Source organism: Oryctolagus cuniculus, chromosome 6 (assembly GCF_964237555.1).
Source record: "Oryctolagus cuniculus chromosome 6, mOryCun1.1, whole genome shotgun sequence".
Lineage (NCBI taxonomy): Eukaryota > Metazoa > Chordata > Mammalia > Lagomorpha > Leporidae > Oryctolagus > Oryctolagus cuniculus.
In genome coordinates, this window is record NC_091437.1 from 30409326 (window position 1) to 30425667 (window position 16342).

Below are 16342 nucleotides of genomic sequence, written 5' to 3' on the forward strand. Positions count from 1 at the left end.
TCTCGGGCCTGGTGCCTGATGTGACATTATCACGTGCCGTGGTGACCCAAAGTGCCGCTCAGGCGGAGAGAAGCAGAGAAAGATGGGCACAGATACCAGAAGTTGCAACCTGGTGGTCCATAGGCTCATGTGGTCTGGATAGTGTCCGAGGCAGCACTGTAAAACTGGACAGATCTGTCCCTGCTCATCGCACCTTGCTGTGTGCTAGCTTTTGGTCAAGCTGAACGGCAGGTGCCTCCGTCAGCTGCTGTAGGTGCTCTCCACCTGGCCACAGTCCCCACGGCAGGGGTGGGGGACAGTTGCCTCTTTGCCTTGCACTTGAACTCTTGTTTTATTTTTTTTTCCCCCTAGAAGGGAAAACACTTGTTTGTCCTGTGTCTCTATCCAAAACTAAATGTGTGAAAGGATAAACAAAAGGTGGCATATTTTTAAAAAAGTGTTATCATTTATTTGAGAGAGAAGACAGGAGGGGGGGAGAGAGAGAGAGAGAGAGAGAGAGAAGAGAGAGAGACTGACTCTTGTTTGCTGGTTCCTTCCCCAAATGCCTCCAGGGGCTGGGCTGGGCCCTGGTTGGGAACCTGAACCCAGTCAGGGTCTCTCCCATGATGTCACCTGCTGCCGGCAGGGGCAGCTGAGGAGGAAGCTGGGACTGAGACCCTGGCGCTAGACGTCGGAGCTGAATGTCCTGACTGGCGTCTTCACCACCAGCCCAGGCACCCAGGGGTGCATATTTTAAGGAGAACGAGACCAAGCCTGTTTTCCCTGGGGCTGTCAAGAAGCTGTTTTTCAGTTTCCCTGATGTTCCTTCCTTCCATGGTCTCTGTAGGCACTTGAATCTGTAATTTCATAAACCGGCACGGAATGGCTGCCCAACTCCAGGATTTTTCTGCATCGCTTTGGCCCCCTTGTGTATCAGTCAAGACCCACACATCCCTGAAGCCTTGGCCTTGCTCAGGAACTGTTGGAAATCCCTTTTTCCAGGAGTGCTTTAGAAACACAGGCCCTCTTCCTCTTGCTGGCACTCGGGAAAGTGTTCTGGCGTGGATGCGGCCCCTTCTCCAAGCCTTCATTTCCCTCTGTCTTCCTGTATGAGCGCCGTGGGGCAGGTTTCACACACAGGCTGTGAGCAGCCTGTGTTTCTGTGGCTGCCACAGTGCCTGTCGCACCCGGAACTTGACCCTTCAGTGCACAGAGCCGTGGCTGGGAGCTGGGGAACGAACTCTGGCCAGCTGAAGATTTATGGTCTTATGAATGAGTGAACCCTCGATCTTGGAGGTTGATTTAGAAAGAGCAGCGCTGTTAGATTCCGAGTGTGTTTGTTCCAGTGGGGTGGAGTTAGGAGCGGCATTTCCTGGTCCAATAGGAAGTGGGCGAGTTGCCAAACCACTGAGCTCACTGTTGTTGACTCAGATTCGGGACTCAGATTAGAGAAGGAAAGCTGTCGAGGAACCCTGGAGTTGGGGCTGGTTGTGATCCTGGCCGCACTGGCTCGAGAGAAGGCTGCGGGTTGACGTCAGTGGTCCCAGGACCCCGGATGTGTTGTACCTGACCCCTTGCTTTCTGTGGGTGTCCTAGGGAGGCAGGGTCGGAGGAAATAAGGTGGTGGGTGCAGCTTGCCTGGTGGCAGGTGGAGGCCTGTTTCCTGCATGGCTCCTGCAGTGTGAGAGGCGGGTGCAGCCTCGAGGAATCGCAGGTCTTTGGTGAGGTCCTCGGGCTGAGCCAGGTCCAGCACTAACACAGGACGTCTGCTCTGTGTCTGCTCCTTCTCTCAGGGGTGTGGCGGGCAGGGGGTAGAGGAAGCTCTTTGGCACGTCGTCCCGAACTCGCTGAAGACTCCTCCCCTGTGCTCCTCAGTTATCACACCCCCGTTTGAAAGAGGAGTGCTGGGCCAGTGTGATGCCTTCTGCAGCAGGAAAGCGGAAACGTGCCAATGTCACCGCCAGCGTGTGCCCGCAGCCTGTCGTGCCTTGTGGTTGAGGTGTGATTTGCAGCGCTGTGTGTGAACGCAGAGGGGTTGGGGGTCTCGTGGAGTAGCAGCTCTTGTGGGTTGTGTCTTTTCCTTGCGGTGGAAGGCCGTGCGCACTTGCCTGTCGCCAGCCCCGATGTTGGCACCCTGTGCTAGCTCCCCGCACTCGCCTCGTGATAACAACGTGGTTTTGGAGCGTTGCCTCTGTGCCTGACACCTTGTAAAGTTTCATCCACCCGCCATTTAACCTCCACGTCACACCCTGAAATTTAACCCTGGCAGTGAGTCTGGGGTTTAAATGCAGATGGTAGATAGGACCAGAGTCCAGATCCCCAGTGAGCCTCCATCACTGATGAGAAGGGTGATCGCAGCAGGTCTTTTACTGAAGTGTGAGCACACTGAAATGCAACATCCTAAGTTTGCAGCTTCATGAATTTCGCATACACATGCACCTGCACGCACACACTTACCTGTGTAAGTCACAGATCAAGGGAGACTGTTTCTGTAACCCAGAGATTCCTCCTGTGCCCCTACCAGGTCATTGCCTATTTCTATTCCCCCGACACACTCACCCTTGTGGCTTCTGTCACTGTCGAGTGTGGCGAATGTTTGCCCGCGCGGTGACTGGCCCCGTACGGCTGTAGCCTGTTGGGTCTGGCTGCTTTTCCTCACAGCATCATCCTTGCTGGGCATCCTGATAGCGCCCATTGGTGTCTTTTCTGTCCCTGCAGTGGAAGCCACAGTTATGTAGCTCTCTCCCTTGAGCCCAGGTGAAAGGTCCACGTTCATTATTTCTGAATTAAACAATAATTTTCTTATTGTATTTATTTTTCCTGGGTCCCTGCTAAGCACCACCCTTCAAAGCAGCATAAAGCAAGCAAAAACCTCAAAGGCCCTCCTCTCAGAGAAACTTGAACTTGGGGTGATAGGATTTGACCTGACTCGGTGGAATCCACATTATTCACCATCTGGCATCTGTTCCCCACTCTCCTCACCCCCAAAACAGAACAAGATCACACATGGAGGAGAACTTGCATTTTGATATTTCTCCTTGAAACGAAAACAAATCCTGTTGACTTTCCTGGTGGTCGAAGCCAAAGTGGCCCTTCCTTCACAGCCCCTGGGGTTGCCCCAACTTCCTCTTTGTGGCTCGGGGTGGAAATTTCCCGCTGTGTGCTTTGCAGTTGCTGTGACATCTGTGAACCCCTGAGATCTTGGTATGTGGGCACCTCTTGTGATCTCACTGTTTCCTAGCAGGAAATGAGCTGAAGACGTGTTGGCTCCTTGCCCCAGTGCAGACAGGAGTGGCTCTGCCCTGCAGCGCAGAGAGACCAGGAAGGAGAAGAGTAGGCAGCTGGGGCCAGCGCCATGGCGCAGTGGGTTAATCCTCCGCCTTTGGGGCTGGCTTCCCATATGGGCGCCAGTTAGAGTCCCAGCTGCTCCACTTCCAATCCAGCTCTCTGCTGTGGCCTGGGAAAGCAGTAGGAGATGGCCCAAGTCCTTGGGCCCCCGAACCTGTGTGGGAGACCTGGAAGAAGCTCCTGGCCCCTGGCTTTGGATAGGCTCAGCCCTGGCTGTTGCGACCATTTGGGGAGACAACCAGCAGATAGAAGACCTTTCTCTGTCTCTCCCTCTCACTGTCTGTAACTCTACATCTCAAAATAAATAAATAAAATCTTAAAAAAAAAAAAAAAAAAAGAGTGGGCAGCCGAGGGCCCAGACCTCAGACATAGCTGTGTGCCCGGATCCCTGGAGGAATTGTTCACATCCCAGTTCCCAGGCCCAGCCCGCAGCTGAGATTCCATAGGACAGTGTTAGGCTGGGATTCTCCATCCTAGGGGCCCCTTCTAAAGCAGGTGGTGCAGTTACAAGATCTTGAGTAAACTTGGGAGTTCTGTAGTAGACTGTAGCTTTCTAGGCGTTTAGTTTCAAGGCCATAAAAACTTGGTGCCTGGGTTTTTGAAAGGTGGGAGGGTAGAATCAAGCCCCTGTGCCCCCAAGCCGGAGGCTGAGCTCCATAACTGTAGCTGTGGGCACCAGGGAGGATGGCCCTGGTGATGGGCTGTGGTGGGACATGGGCCCTTGGGTCTGGGAGTGAGACTTGCTGAGAAGAGGAAGGAGAGCCTGGCAGGTGTCCTGGACAGTAATTTCAGCTTCTGAGTCCTGTGGTGTCGTGGGCCAGGGCCTGCTGTGGCCATCAGCAGCCCTTCTTTCCTCTACACACCCACCCAGTCACCGTCCACTCACCTTGTCCCACGCACATGCTCACGTGTGCTCTCTCTCTCTCTCTCACACACACACACACACACACACACTTGCCTGTTCACACATTCCCAGCTCTGCTCGGATGCCCTCAGGATCCCCATTCCCTCTGGACTTACGTGCTGGCATCTTTGCGTGATTTTTTCCCCTTAAGGGATGTCGAGGAATGATCAACGGAAAAGCACAGCGTGGTATTTCAAATATGTTCCGCGTAGATAGATCCAGCATGTTCACAGGAACTGTGGAGAGAAGCAGGAGCACAGATTAGTGGTGGGTCAGGGCGAACAGGTTTGGGTGCTCTGGGGCCAAAGCTTGTGCTGCTCAGGGTGTTGCCTGTCCTGTGTGTGTGTTTTATTTTCCTCTACTTGAAAGGTGGAATGGCAGGGGGAGAGAGAGGGCGAGCGAGCTTCCATCTACTGGTTCACTCACCAAATGCCTGCAATAACCAGGGCTGGGCCAGGCCAAAACCAGGAGGGCAAAGCCAGGAGCCCAGAACTCCATCCAGTTCTCCCACGTGGGTGATGGGCCCAAGTACTTGGGCCGCTTCCCAGGATGCAGGAGCAGGGGATGTGGATCAGAAACAGAATACCCAGGACTTGAACCAGCATTCTGATATGGGCTGTAGGCGTCCCAAGCAGGGGCTTCACCGGCTGCGTCCCCATGCACACCCCCACGGCCTGTGTGTCTTGAGCCCTGCCTTGCTGGTGCAGGTCAGCAGTGCTTGTGGGCTCTGGGCAGTAACAGGACTTCAGTTCTGGCTCAGTTGCTCCTGTACACCTTTGAGGCTCCTCAGACTTGAAAGCAGAGCACCTCAGCCCGCAGTGCTTAGCTCATGACGGACAGTTTGAATTTGTTGCACAGAAAAATACACTCCACTTTGAGGGGAGGTGGTGTTTGGACACTAGGATCCGCCTGTGGACCCCCAGTGGATAACCCATGCTTGAATGAGCTTTGAAGGTTTGTAGCCACATCTCCTGAGGTGGTTTTTCTGGCTCAGCCTCTCTTTCTTGTGTGGTGCCATTTGTGATGGGGACTTCATCGCCACCCCTGGACGCGGGGTGCCTGCTTCCTGGAGGGTTGTGCTGCTGCAAGAAGGCAGGTGTCAGGGACAGTGACAAGAGCCAGTAAGTGCAAAGCATGGAGCACCTGCCATGCTAAATAGTCATTACAAAAAAAAAAAAGACATACATTTAGTGTAATTAAATGTACCAGGCTGATTATTCTTCACATCAAAAGCAGTTTAGAAGCTTTAGACTAGATGGTAGGAGACTCAGATACCTCTAGCTTAGGGAGTTTTCTTTTTCTATTGACTTCAATAAATTTATTGTATTTGTGCCCCACTCTGTGGGGGCCGGTGCTGTGGCACAGTAGGTTAATCCTCCACCTGTGGTGCCAGCATCCCATATGGGTGCCGATTCTAGTCCCGGCTGCCCCTCTTCCAGTCCAGCTCTCTGCTATGGCCTGGGAAAGCAGTAGAAGATGGCCCAAGTGCTTGGGCCTCTGCACCCATGTGGGAGACCAGGAAGGAGCTCCTGGCTCCTGGCTCCTGGCTCCTGGCTTTGGATCGGCGCAGCTCCGGCTGTTGTGGCCATTTGGGGAGTGAACCAATAGAAGGAAGACCTCTCTGTCTGTCTGTCTGTAACTCAACTCTCAAATAAAATAAATTAAAAAAAAAAAAAACACTGTGAAACCTTGTGGAGGAATGTGTAAGATTTCAGGGAATGACCCAGGTGTAATGACATCGCTTTACCCGTCTGTGCTCCTTACCTGTGAAGTGCGGTCAGCTCTCCTGTGCTGCTTCCTACCTGTCTGAGGGTGACCAGCTTACTGCCATGGATTCCAGGGCGGTGGCTGCTTTCTGAGTCTGGAGTTGGCTTTGAAAAGCAGGCTGCTGCACCTCGCTTTGTGGTGCTGACCCCAGCACCCTGTCCCTCTACTGAGTAGGTGTTTGTTGAAGGATCCTTTGCCAGTCCCCTCTCCCACGTGGCACTGAGTTCATAACCGGGTCCCTCCTTTCTCTGCAGGCCAGGGGTTATCACCATGCAGGCATTGTCGGAAGAGGACCGGAGGCTCTGGATGGAAGCCATGGATGGCCGGGAACCCGTAAGTAACAATTCAGGGAAGCAGAGCAAGAATAAAGCTCCTGAATGGTTTGTTGCTTCCCCAGTGCCCTGAGTTTTTGCTGCTGTTCTAAAGCCAGGGGATCCTTAATACTGATACAGCAGAGGCAATTTTTGTGGGAATTAACATTGCATCTGTGAGCCTGTACTTGCTGAGTGTTGGGCTCACAGTCCTAAGCTGCGGGTTCTGCTGGGTGCTACACCAGCACTCCCCACCTTGCAGAGGCAAGTGCAACAGCCCTTGGTCTCTTAAAGGTGCTGGAGTCCACTCTGGTTTACTGAATGCTTATAGATGCGTCCGTGAAACTGGGAAGGCGTTATCTCAACTCCATTTTAATGGGATAAACAGTCATAAAAGTATACAGTGATCTGGTTCTTATCATTACATTTTGGTTTAGCCTCCCATTGGCATAGTAACTCACACCCTTTTATAAGCAGTAGGCCTTTATCAGAGTGGAAGAAAGAAGAGAAGCCTGGTGGCGTGATCTGTGGTTGTTCTGTAGCTGGTGACGTAAAACTCAGATGACGACTTTGGGGAAGTCCCATGGTAGTCCTCCATCTTGGTGTCAAGGATCCCAACCTCAGTGTTCAGTCAGTTTCAAAGCTAGAAAAATCCCAAGAGTGCAGTTTCACCATGTCCCGTCAACAAATGATAAACAGAATCCCCAGGCTAGGTTGCTATGTCATAGAGACGCCACACTGTAGTGGCTCAGGTGAGGTAGAAGTGCGTTTCTGTCTCAGGGCCTGGCAGTGGGCAACCTGCCACTAGGGTAATCCTGCCATCTCCAACCCATGGCTTCCCAGGTTGCCCCAGTCACTGCCATTTTCCAGCCAGAACATGGAGGTGAAAGCACCCAGGGCAAGCATAGAGAAAGGCCCGGAAGGTACACACATCACTTCTCTTGGTCCAGACATACTGATGTGGCCATGTCTGTCTGCAAATGAGGATGGAGAATCTAGACTGCAGATTGGCAGCTGTGAGTGCTGCCTGAGCCCCGGGCACATTGGTGATTTACAGAAGAAGTGAAAGGACAGTCTCTACCATCGTAGCAAAAGCTGAACCCATTTCTAGCCCTAGGTACATCTGGTTTCCATCTTACGTCTTGCCACCTGAGAATTCTCAGTTCATTCTTACAGTCCCGTCTCTGATTCTCTTGAAAGAGTTTTCAACCTAGAGGGGAGGAAATAGCCAGGAAGGAAACCATGCTTGGTTCGGGCGCAGAACTCACTGCCGTCGTCCCCACCCCCACCAGCCGGAGCTGGGACACGGCCTCGCCAGCTCTGTTTCGAGCCTTCCTTGCTTCGCACTCCTCTCTGCCCCTTGATGTTTGTTCCCAGTCTGTGTATAATTGGTCTCTTACTGACCACTTCAGTTTCCCTGTAGACTAACATCTGGCCCCTGCAGATGGAAAGCGTGCTGTTGAAAGAAACATCCCCTGCCCCAGAACGTACACATTAAAACAAGTTTAAACACAAAATTATTCTGTTTCTAAACATGATATAAAATTATTTCCTCATAGGGACGTATTGCTTGAATTAAACCCCATTCTTCCATGTGCTTTCTGGTGTCCCAGGGCGAGAGATCAGGACAGACGATGGTGACTGCGAAGTCGATGGTAATACCGGGCCGACGAATCCTGGCTCCCACTCCCGAGAGCCTCTAGGGAGCAGCACTGGCGCTGTGTGCCCAGTAGACAATTAGCAGCTCCAGTTTTAATCCCCATCTCCTGGAGTGGTCACATCTGTCCCTTTGGGAGTTTTGGTTTCCTCTAGTTCTTTCTCTGCTGGGTCTCAGAGCAGTTTTCTTATTGCAGAGAGCTCTCGTAGGGGTCCCTATCTTTTGCCTTTATATTTCTGTGTCAGGTGTCCTGTGTTAGATTGTTTAGTGCTGGATTTTTGTTTTGGCAGGGGGAGAGTTTTGAGGTCTGTCATTTTGTCCTGTAATGTTCAATATTGCCTTGGGGTGACTGGCTAAAAGCATTCCTAGATGAACCCCTACCGGTTGATTTGGCATCATTGTAGTTAATCATTCAGCAAGTCATGGTTTTTTTTTTTTTTTTTTTTTTTTTTTTTTTAAGCAAACAGTCACATTCTAGTCTAAATAAGTGTTGTAAGTCTTTTTGGTATTGATGAATGTATAAGGCAAGGAGAAATTGGAGTTGTGTTTCAGAAGTGAATATTGAGGATTTTGTCTTTGTCATGAATTTGAATTCTTTTTGTTCAGAAAAAGGAAACCCAACTGAAGCTTGCTTGAGAAAAACCCTGCACTTATTGGGCAGTGGGACTGAAAAGTATTTGGGTGTGATAGCTTCCAGCACGTCTTAATCTGGGAGTTTATGTAATGCACTTGGGTTGATTTTATGCTTTTGCGTTGGCTTCGTTTCCCAACATGTTCTTTCCAAAATAGAGTGGTGAGATGCTTCCTAACTCCTGCAGGCTTACCTCCTATTATTAAGTGCAAAGATTGGCAAACATTTTCTGCAATGAGCCAGATTGTATTTTAGGCTGTGTGGCCCTGTGGTCGCTATTGCAGTGCTGTAACTTTGCTGTTGTAGCTTGGAACCGACCATGGGCAGTATGTACGTGCCTGAGTACATCAGTGTTTTAGTAAAACTTTATTTGTAAAAACAGGTGGCAGGCCGGGTTTGGGTCAAGGACCTTAGGTTGTTGATCTCTTTGTTAGTGGAGAAAGACCTTTCACACAATAATGCCAAAGAAGTTCCCTGTTTCAATTTGATTGGACTACCTACTTGGCCCAGATGGTGGGATAGATGAGTTGAGCAAACTTGATACACCTGCCCTCTACATTGGAACCATTAAATGGTGAGGGACGCTTGGCTTCCCCTGAGAAGAACCTTATATTTGGGAGGCGGGAGGCACGAGGTAGGCAAACACAGTTTCTCTTGACTCTGACTATATTCCATTAAATTTTATAGTCAAAGAGTTTGCTCTTTGGTGCTTGGCCAAGGGTGAAAAACCACAAGATTACCAATAACTTCATATTTAGAGTGAAACACTGAGTGCTTTTCCCTAGGACTGGGAACAAAACAACAGTGTTTGCTCTCACAGCATTTATTCATCATATTCCTGGAAGTCCTGGTCAGTGTGGCTGGGCAGTGGAGGATTGTAAAGCACATACAGCTTGGGAATGAAGGTAGAAAGTTCCTCCTGTTTGCAGAGAGCATGATTGTCTATGTAGAAATCCCAAGGAGTACACAAAAAACTTCTTAGAACCTGTAGGTGAGTTCAGCAAGGTCAGAGTATAAGAGATTAAAACACATTCCAGAATTAATCTTGCTTCTCTAAACTCGCCATAAACACATGGTGACCAAGGTTGAAAAGCTTAACACTATTTCTAGTCACCCTCCCCTAAAATGAAGTGCTTAGCTATAAATCTAATTAAGCATACAGAGCATCTATATGCTGGGCATCTATATGTTGAAAAAAGCCAAAGAAGATGTAAATAAATGGAAAGACATACTGTGTACATGCGTGAGAAGACTCCACTTCTCCTGAAATTGACCTGTAGGTTTCATTTAATCCTTATCAAAATCCCAGCATATATTTTTATAGCTAGAGATAAGCTTATTCTAAAATTTATGTATAAAGGCACAGAAACTGAATAGCTAAAATTATTTTGAAAAAAATGAACTGGGAGCAATTGCTCTACCCTATTTTACGATTTCATTTATCATTAAAATAATCATGACTGTGGTATTGACAGAGGGATAGACACATAGATAAAGGGAACAGAATTAAGAATCCAGAAATGGATAAATACGCCCAACTGATTGTAGACAGAGGTACAAAGGTGGTTTGATACAGGAAGGATAGGTTTTTTTTTTTTTAACATAGAATGTATTTTAAACAATGGATATCCATAGGAAAAAAAGAACAAAAATTAATTCAAAATGCATCACAGATTTAAATGTAAAATGGTAAATCTTTTAGAAGAGTGTGTAGGAGAAAATTCTTGGGATCTAGGGCTATGTCAAGAGTTTTTGGAAATAACACCACAAGTATGATCTATATGATAAAAAGTGGATACATTTTTCTTCATCAAAACTAAAAACCTGGGGTCAGTGCTGTGGCATAGCAGGTGTAGCCACTCCCTGCAGTGCTGGCATCCTGTATGGGCGCCAGTCCTGGCTGCTCCACTTCCATCCAGCTCTCTGCTATGGCCTGGGAAAACAGTAGAAGATGGTCCAAGTCCTTGGGCACCTGGAAGTAGCTCCTGGTTCCTGGCTTTAGATCAGCCCAGCTCCAACCATTGTGGCCATTTGGGGAGTGAGCCAGTAGCTGGAATACCTCTCTCTCTCTCTCTCTCTCTCTCTCTCTCTCTCTCTGTTTCGGCCTCTCTAACTCTTCCTTTTAAATAAATAAATAAATACTTAAAAAAAAAAAAACCTAAAAACCTTAGCTTTGTCTGAAAAAGACCTTGTTAAGAGGATGAAAAGCATAAATCTGATAAGGGACTTATATCTAGAATCTAGAAAGTAGTCTCAATGGTTAAAGATAAACAGTTTTAAAATAATGGGCTAAACAGATGAACAGTCATTAAACCAGTGACAGTGTACAGATGACAAAAAAGCATGTGAAAAGATGTTCAGTGTCACTACCTTTAGGGAAATGCAAGTTAAAACCCCAGTGGGCCATTGCTATACTGCAGTGACTATGGTTAAAAAAGTAAAAATATCAAGTGCTAGTGCGGATGCAGGAAGAGGGGCTTAGTCACTGCTGATGAGAATGTAAAATGACACAACCACTCTGGGATGTCATGTGGCAGTTTCTTATGAAACTGAATATGCATCTGTCATATGACCCAGCTGTCTAAGCATGCGACCTAGAGAAGTGAACCGTTATGTTCACACAAAAACCGGAGCACAAATGTTCATAGCAGCTTTATCTATAATAGCTCCAAACTGGAGACAACTTACGTGGCTTTGATGGGTGAATGGGTAAACTGGTACATCCTTGCAGTGGGTTACTACTGGGCAAGAGAAGGAAATGAACTGTGGGATACACCAGCTGTGTGCTTCTCAAGGGCATTATGCTGGGTGAAAAGGCAGTCTGAGAAGGGTCTATAACGTGTGCTTTGATTTTGTAACGTCCTGGAAATGACAACTGTAACAAAGGAGAACACAGAAGAGCTGGCACTAGGAAGCTCTTTATAGTGGTGCAGTAGTGTTGATTGTGGTGGTGAATACATGAAACTATGTCAAAGTTTATGAGTGCTTCTGCAGATACATGCACATACACACACATGCACAAATAACTGCACACAAAAACTGGTGAAAATTTGAACAGAGTGTGTAGCGCAATGAATAATGTTGTGCCAGTGATGATTTTCTGGTTTTGCTGCTATGCTGTAAGAGGTAATCACTGGGGGAAGCTGGGGAGAGGAGTCATGGGATAACACTCTACTATTTGTCAAATTTCCTGAGAATCTGTAAGTACTTTTAAAAAAAGGATTTTCAAGACAGCAAGAGATTTTCCGTGTCCTGGTTCATACCCCAAATGCCTGAAGCACACAGGGATGAGCCAGGTTGAAACTAGGAGCCTGGAACTCAATCTGGGTCTCCCAAGTGAGTGGCAGGGACCCACGTACTTGAGCCGTCACTTGATGCCTCCCAGGGTGCACTTCAGCAGGAAGCTGGCATGGCCAGGACTTGAAGCAGGGAGATGTCTTAACCTCTACGTGAAATTCCTGCCCCTGTAAGCTTTGTTTTATTTATTTATTTATTTTTTTAATTTTAAGCTGACAAAGCTAGTCAGTCAAATAAAGCTGTGAAATGATTCTGTTGACTTTCCTTCACTTTCTCCTAAGTCTGGATTGACAGACAGTTGAGTCACATCACAGCCCCGTAGGCTCTCGTTCTATTCTTCCGTGGCTCTTATGTAAGGCTTGGGAGCAGATGACATTCCATGTTACATTGGACACAGAAGCCTTAGTTCAAGATGTATAACTACTGCAGCTCAGAGACATTTCATAGACAGAAAATTTCCTTTGCTCAGTTTCTAATAAGCGAAGTTGCCTCTGCTTCCTGCTTTGCATACTGCTGGTGAGAGGTTTACCGGCAAGAGGAGAGAGTCCCTACAAGCCCACCCTCATTGCCAACCCTGCACAGCCAGCCTCAGGCATCTCTTGCCCCTGTACTCAGGAAGCTCAGGAAGGCAGTGCCGCTCAGGGAGTGCTCTGGAGCCCAAGGGCTTGGAGCAGCCTCTTTAAATCGTGTCCCTGCCATAGCCCTCTAGTAGTGGTTGGCTATGCCAGTCTGCAACTACACGTATCACCTCTTCTCTTTAGAAGTGTTCCTCCTCCTTCACATCCCAGGGAATCCTTAGTAAAATGAAATGTATCTCCACTCTGAGCCAGTACTTAAATTCTCTTTTGACAACTAGGAGATTTAAAGGTTGGCAGATGCTGAAATTATGTGGAATTAGATGAACAAGATAAAAAAAATAAGGTGGTGTGGCATCTGTGTGTTAGCATGAAACTCATGAAATAGGTAATTTTGTCTGTCAGAAACGGCAGATGTTGGCCGTTACATGTCTTAGCAACATTGCTGGGGGGCAGAAAGGAGCTCACGCACAGCCAGCGTCAGCATTATCTAGGAAAGAGGGAGCACTGCCTACCAGGGTGTGTGTGGCTGCTCTTGGGTAGAGAGTCCGGGTTTCCTGGCATCCAGCTCTGCACCCTGGTTATTGCATACCCCCATGGCTGCATTATGAGGAAGCCATAGGTCAGTGGTATTTGCCCTCTCTTTTCAGCAAAGTTACTGTTGTGGCTACTGGAGTAGAAGGACAGAACAAAGAAGGGAGACTAAGGAGAAACCATTCCTCCCAGGAAGACATAGTGCTGCTTCCTTGCACTCAAGTCCATTTCCAGGAGATCTTGTTTAGTGCTTGTGGACGTGGAGCCTGTCATCTTTCTCTCCTGTGCCCGAGCTCCAGCTCCCTAGCTTCTCAAGGACTGGTAAATAGGCAGTGGCTTTGCATGTTACACTCTATATGTGAGGTCTGAAAGAGTGACCTGTTAGGAGTATTTAGGGGAGAAAGTCAGCGGGCTGATCATCCAGGTGTGCCCTTGGGATCAGGGGCAGGGTGCCACGGTAAAGAACGTGGTCTCCCACCGTGTGAGTTCACACCCTTGCTCGCTGTTTCTCTAACACTGCTGGCCTCTCTGCTTCTCCTGCAAAATGGGGTGCTGATAGCACCTGCCTCGTAAGAAGTTTTGTGAGGATCGTCCTCCAGATGAACACCCGTCTGTGGAGAAGTAATCATTAAACCTTAGCCGTGACTCTCTTCTATTTGGAGAGGAAGTGTGGCTACTGGGATTCCTGGGTTCCCTTGTTTAGTTCTTGGCTCATCTGGACAACTCATCTGAAGCCGTCTTGTCCCAGTGCACCAGAGTGCAGGCCTGGGGCTGCTTTCACTCTTGTGGAGAGGGTGAATTCCTGTAACAGTCCGCCTGTGCCCCCAGGACGTGGCTGGAGGACTAGGAGGTCATCTTCAGTCTCCTGAGCTGTGGTGCAGCTCAGGCCTGGTGGTTCCGAATCCCAGGTGGTTGCGAAGCTCGGCTCGCTGGTCTCTTGCTGATGCTCAGAATGTCTTTCCTTGGTGAAAGAAGTGAGGGGAGGGGTACGGGTGGTTCAGAAGGCGAGGGGAACAGTTGATAAGCTCCGGTGAGATGATGCAAGCCCTGCCCCCTTCTGGGTGGCACCTTGGTTTGGAAGTGTGTTGTAAAGCTCGTTTTTTAGATGGCGTGTGCTGGGGATCGGTGCAGAATCTGGAAGTGCTTCCTGTTGACCCACATCCCACCTCCACCCGCCCCAAGCTCCTGAGAAATTGCCCTGTGCCTCTGTATTATTTTGTCTGTGTATCTTTTTATCTTACTGGATCAAGAAGCCAGTCACAGGCTTCACCTTCGTGTCATGTGAGTGTTTTATGTAGATGGAATTCATAATAGGTGCATATTATATCCCATCAGTGTGCCAGTGTGCCCAGGCCTTAGAAGAAATGGAATAACGCTCATTTATCTCCTTGTTCCCTTGGTGAGGTTGTTCGAAACAATTTCTTGGGGAAATCAAAGCATATTTAATTAACCAGCCTGAGCTCCAAGGCCAGATAAAAGAGGAGGCGATCAAGTGAAATTGTTTCATGGTAGAGAATGATGAAATTCTTCTAAGAAATGGAATAGCCAAAGACCTTTATGTGTACGTGACTTATCTAACATGCTTATGGCACTTACTTGGCACGTGTGCATTCTCCTTTCAACATTTAACAAATATTTATAGGTTATCTAGCAATAGTTTTGATTAAAGATACCAAAATGAAGATGGACCCCATTAATGGAGGTTTCTGTGGTTTTCCTGCTGTTTCCCCATTGCCTGGCTCGGTGGCTGGGGCAGAGTCAGGGTTCAGCGATGGTTGCTGAATGACTGGAGTCTGATACTACAGGGAAGTGTTGGGGCCTGGCTGAGGTGGTTTGCTTAGGGAATAGGATTATCTCCGCTACCTGAGGTTTTGTGGGTAAATCTGAAGTTTTCTGAGTTCCTTGATTTTGTTGTTCACTTAAGCGCAGATCTGCCTGCTTGTCCCAGACTTCAGCTGAGTGGTACCGATGTGTGTGTGTGTGTGTGTGTGCGCGCGCGTGTGTGTGTACCATGGTAAAGCCTTGAGACTAATTTTCAGAATAATGCTTTTAAGTGCATAAAATAGAAAATGGTTTACAAAGAAAAATATATAGAAATACAGTCACCTTAATGTTAAAAGCATTGGTCATATCACAAATGCGTGCTGCTTATTACCACATTAAATAATCAGGAGTTATCACACTTGCTTCTGTACCTTTAGATTCTTGAGGCTGTGTGTGACAGCACTGGCATTATGTAGAAATAGCTGGGATCTTGGTTGGTGGCCCACATTCATATCCGGATCACACACTCCATTTTGGTCACAAGTTAATGAAAATAAAAGTGTCCCCCCCAACCCACCACTGTCCAAGGTCTTGGGCTCCTGTCTTCCTTTTGTACAGCCCCTTTCTCCATTTCTTTGCAAAGATATTTTGACCGTCTGACTCCCAGACTTTTCTCAGCTTGTGACTGTACATTGGTTAGTGTGCTGAATGGAAAAGTACTGTCCATCTGCTTGCCTGTGGTCTCTAAGAGGACAGGGGCGTCCTGAGTCCTTTTGCTGTGTTTTGTTTGTGGCTTTGGTGCCTTGTGTCTGGCACGGAGTAGGTGTTGAGTGCATAGTGTCCAATCATTAGATGAATGAATGTGAGAAATACAAAAGTGGAGTTGGTTTGCTGGGACGTGTTCTTGACTAAGGCTGCATCCACGGGGTCCCCCACTGTCTTAGTCATTCCATGGCCTCATAAACAACAGATGTTTATTTCTTGCTCAGTTCTGGAGGCTGCTAAGTACAAGACCAAGGCGGCAGCAGATTTGGAGTTTGGCAAGGGCTTATTTCCTGGTTCATGCGTGGCACCTTCCTGTTGTGTGCTCCAATGATAGAAGGGACAGGCAGCTCTCCTTCATTTATTTATTTATTGTTCATTTTATTTGAAAGAGGTTTTCCATTTGTTAGTTTATTTGCTGAATGCCCACAATAGCTGATGCTGGGTCAGGCTGGAGCTGGGAGTCTGGAACTCAGTCTGGATCTCCCAGGTGGGTGGCCGGGACCCGAGTATTTGAGCCATCACTGCTGTCTCCCAGGGCTCACGATAGCAGGAAGCTAAATTAGAAGCAGAGGAGCTAGGACTTGAACCAAACGTTCAGATGTGGAAGTCCTGTGCTGCACTTCAATCATGGTGCAAAATGCCCATCCTCTTTTCATTTATTTATGCTTATTGGCAGTTTCTTTTATGAGGACACTAATCCTGTTTGTGAGGATAGAGCCCCCTTGAAGGACCTTCTGCCTTCACATTGGTGATTATGTCATCCTGGGAACTGGAGGGGGGTGTGCGTTCAGTCTGATACCCCCTTGCCTC

At 48.2% G+C, this 16342-nt stretch overlaps 1 protein-coding gene and 1 long non-coding RNA gene across 5 annotated transcripts in view; one reads left to right on the forward strand and one right to left on the reverse strand.

Moving 5' to 3' along the window:
- Positions 1–16342, forward strand: part of ARHGAP26 (Rho GTPase activating protein 26) — a 457022-nt gene that overhangs the window by 165193 nt on the left and 275487 nt on the right. For all 4 annotated transcript variants that reach the window (XM_051844367.2, XM_051844368.2, XM_051844369.2 and 1 more), the window contains exon 11: positions 6253–6331. In XM_051844367.2, the coding sequence (XP_051700327.2) occupies positions 6253–6331 (79 nt within the window). The remainder of the gene's footprint in view (positions 1–6252; positions 6332–16342) is intronic.
- LOC127490692 (uncharacterized) lies at positions 424–6210 on the reverse strand. The gene is made up of 3 exons (XR_007918987.2): positions 5996–6210; positions 4348–4467; positions 424–2691 (listed from the first exon to the last, which is right to left on the reverse strand). It is a non-coding gene; the product is annotated as an uncharacterized lncRNA (long non-coding RNA).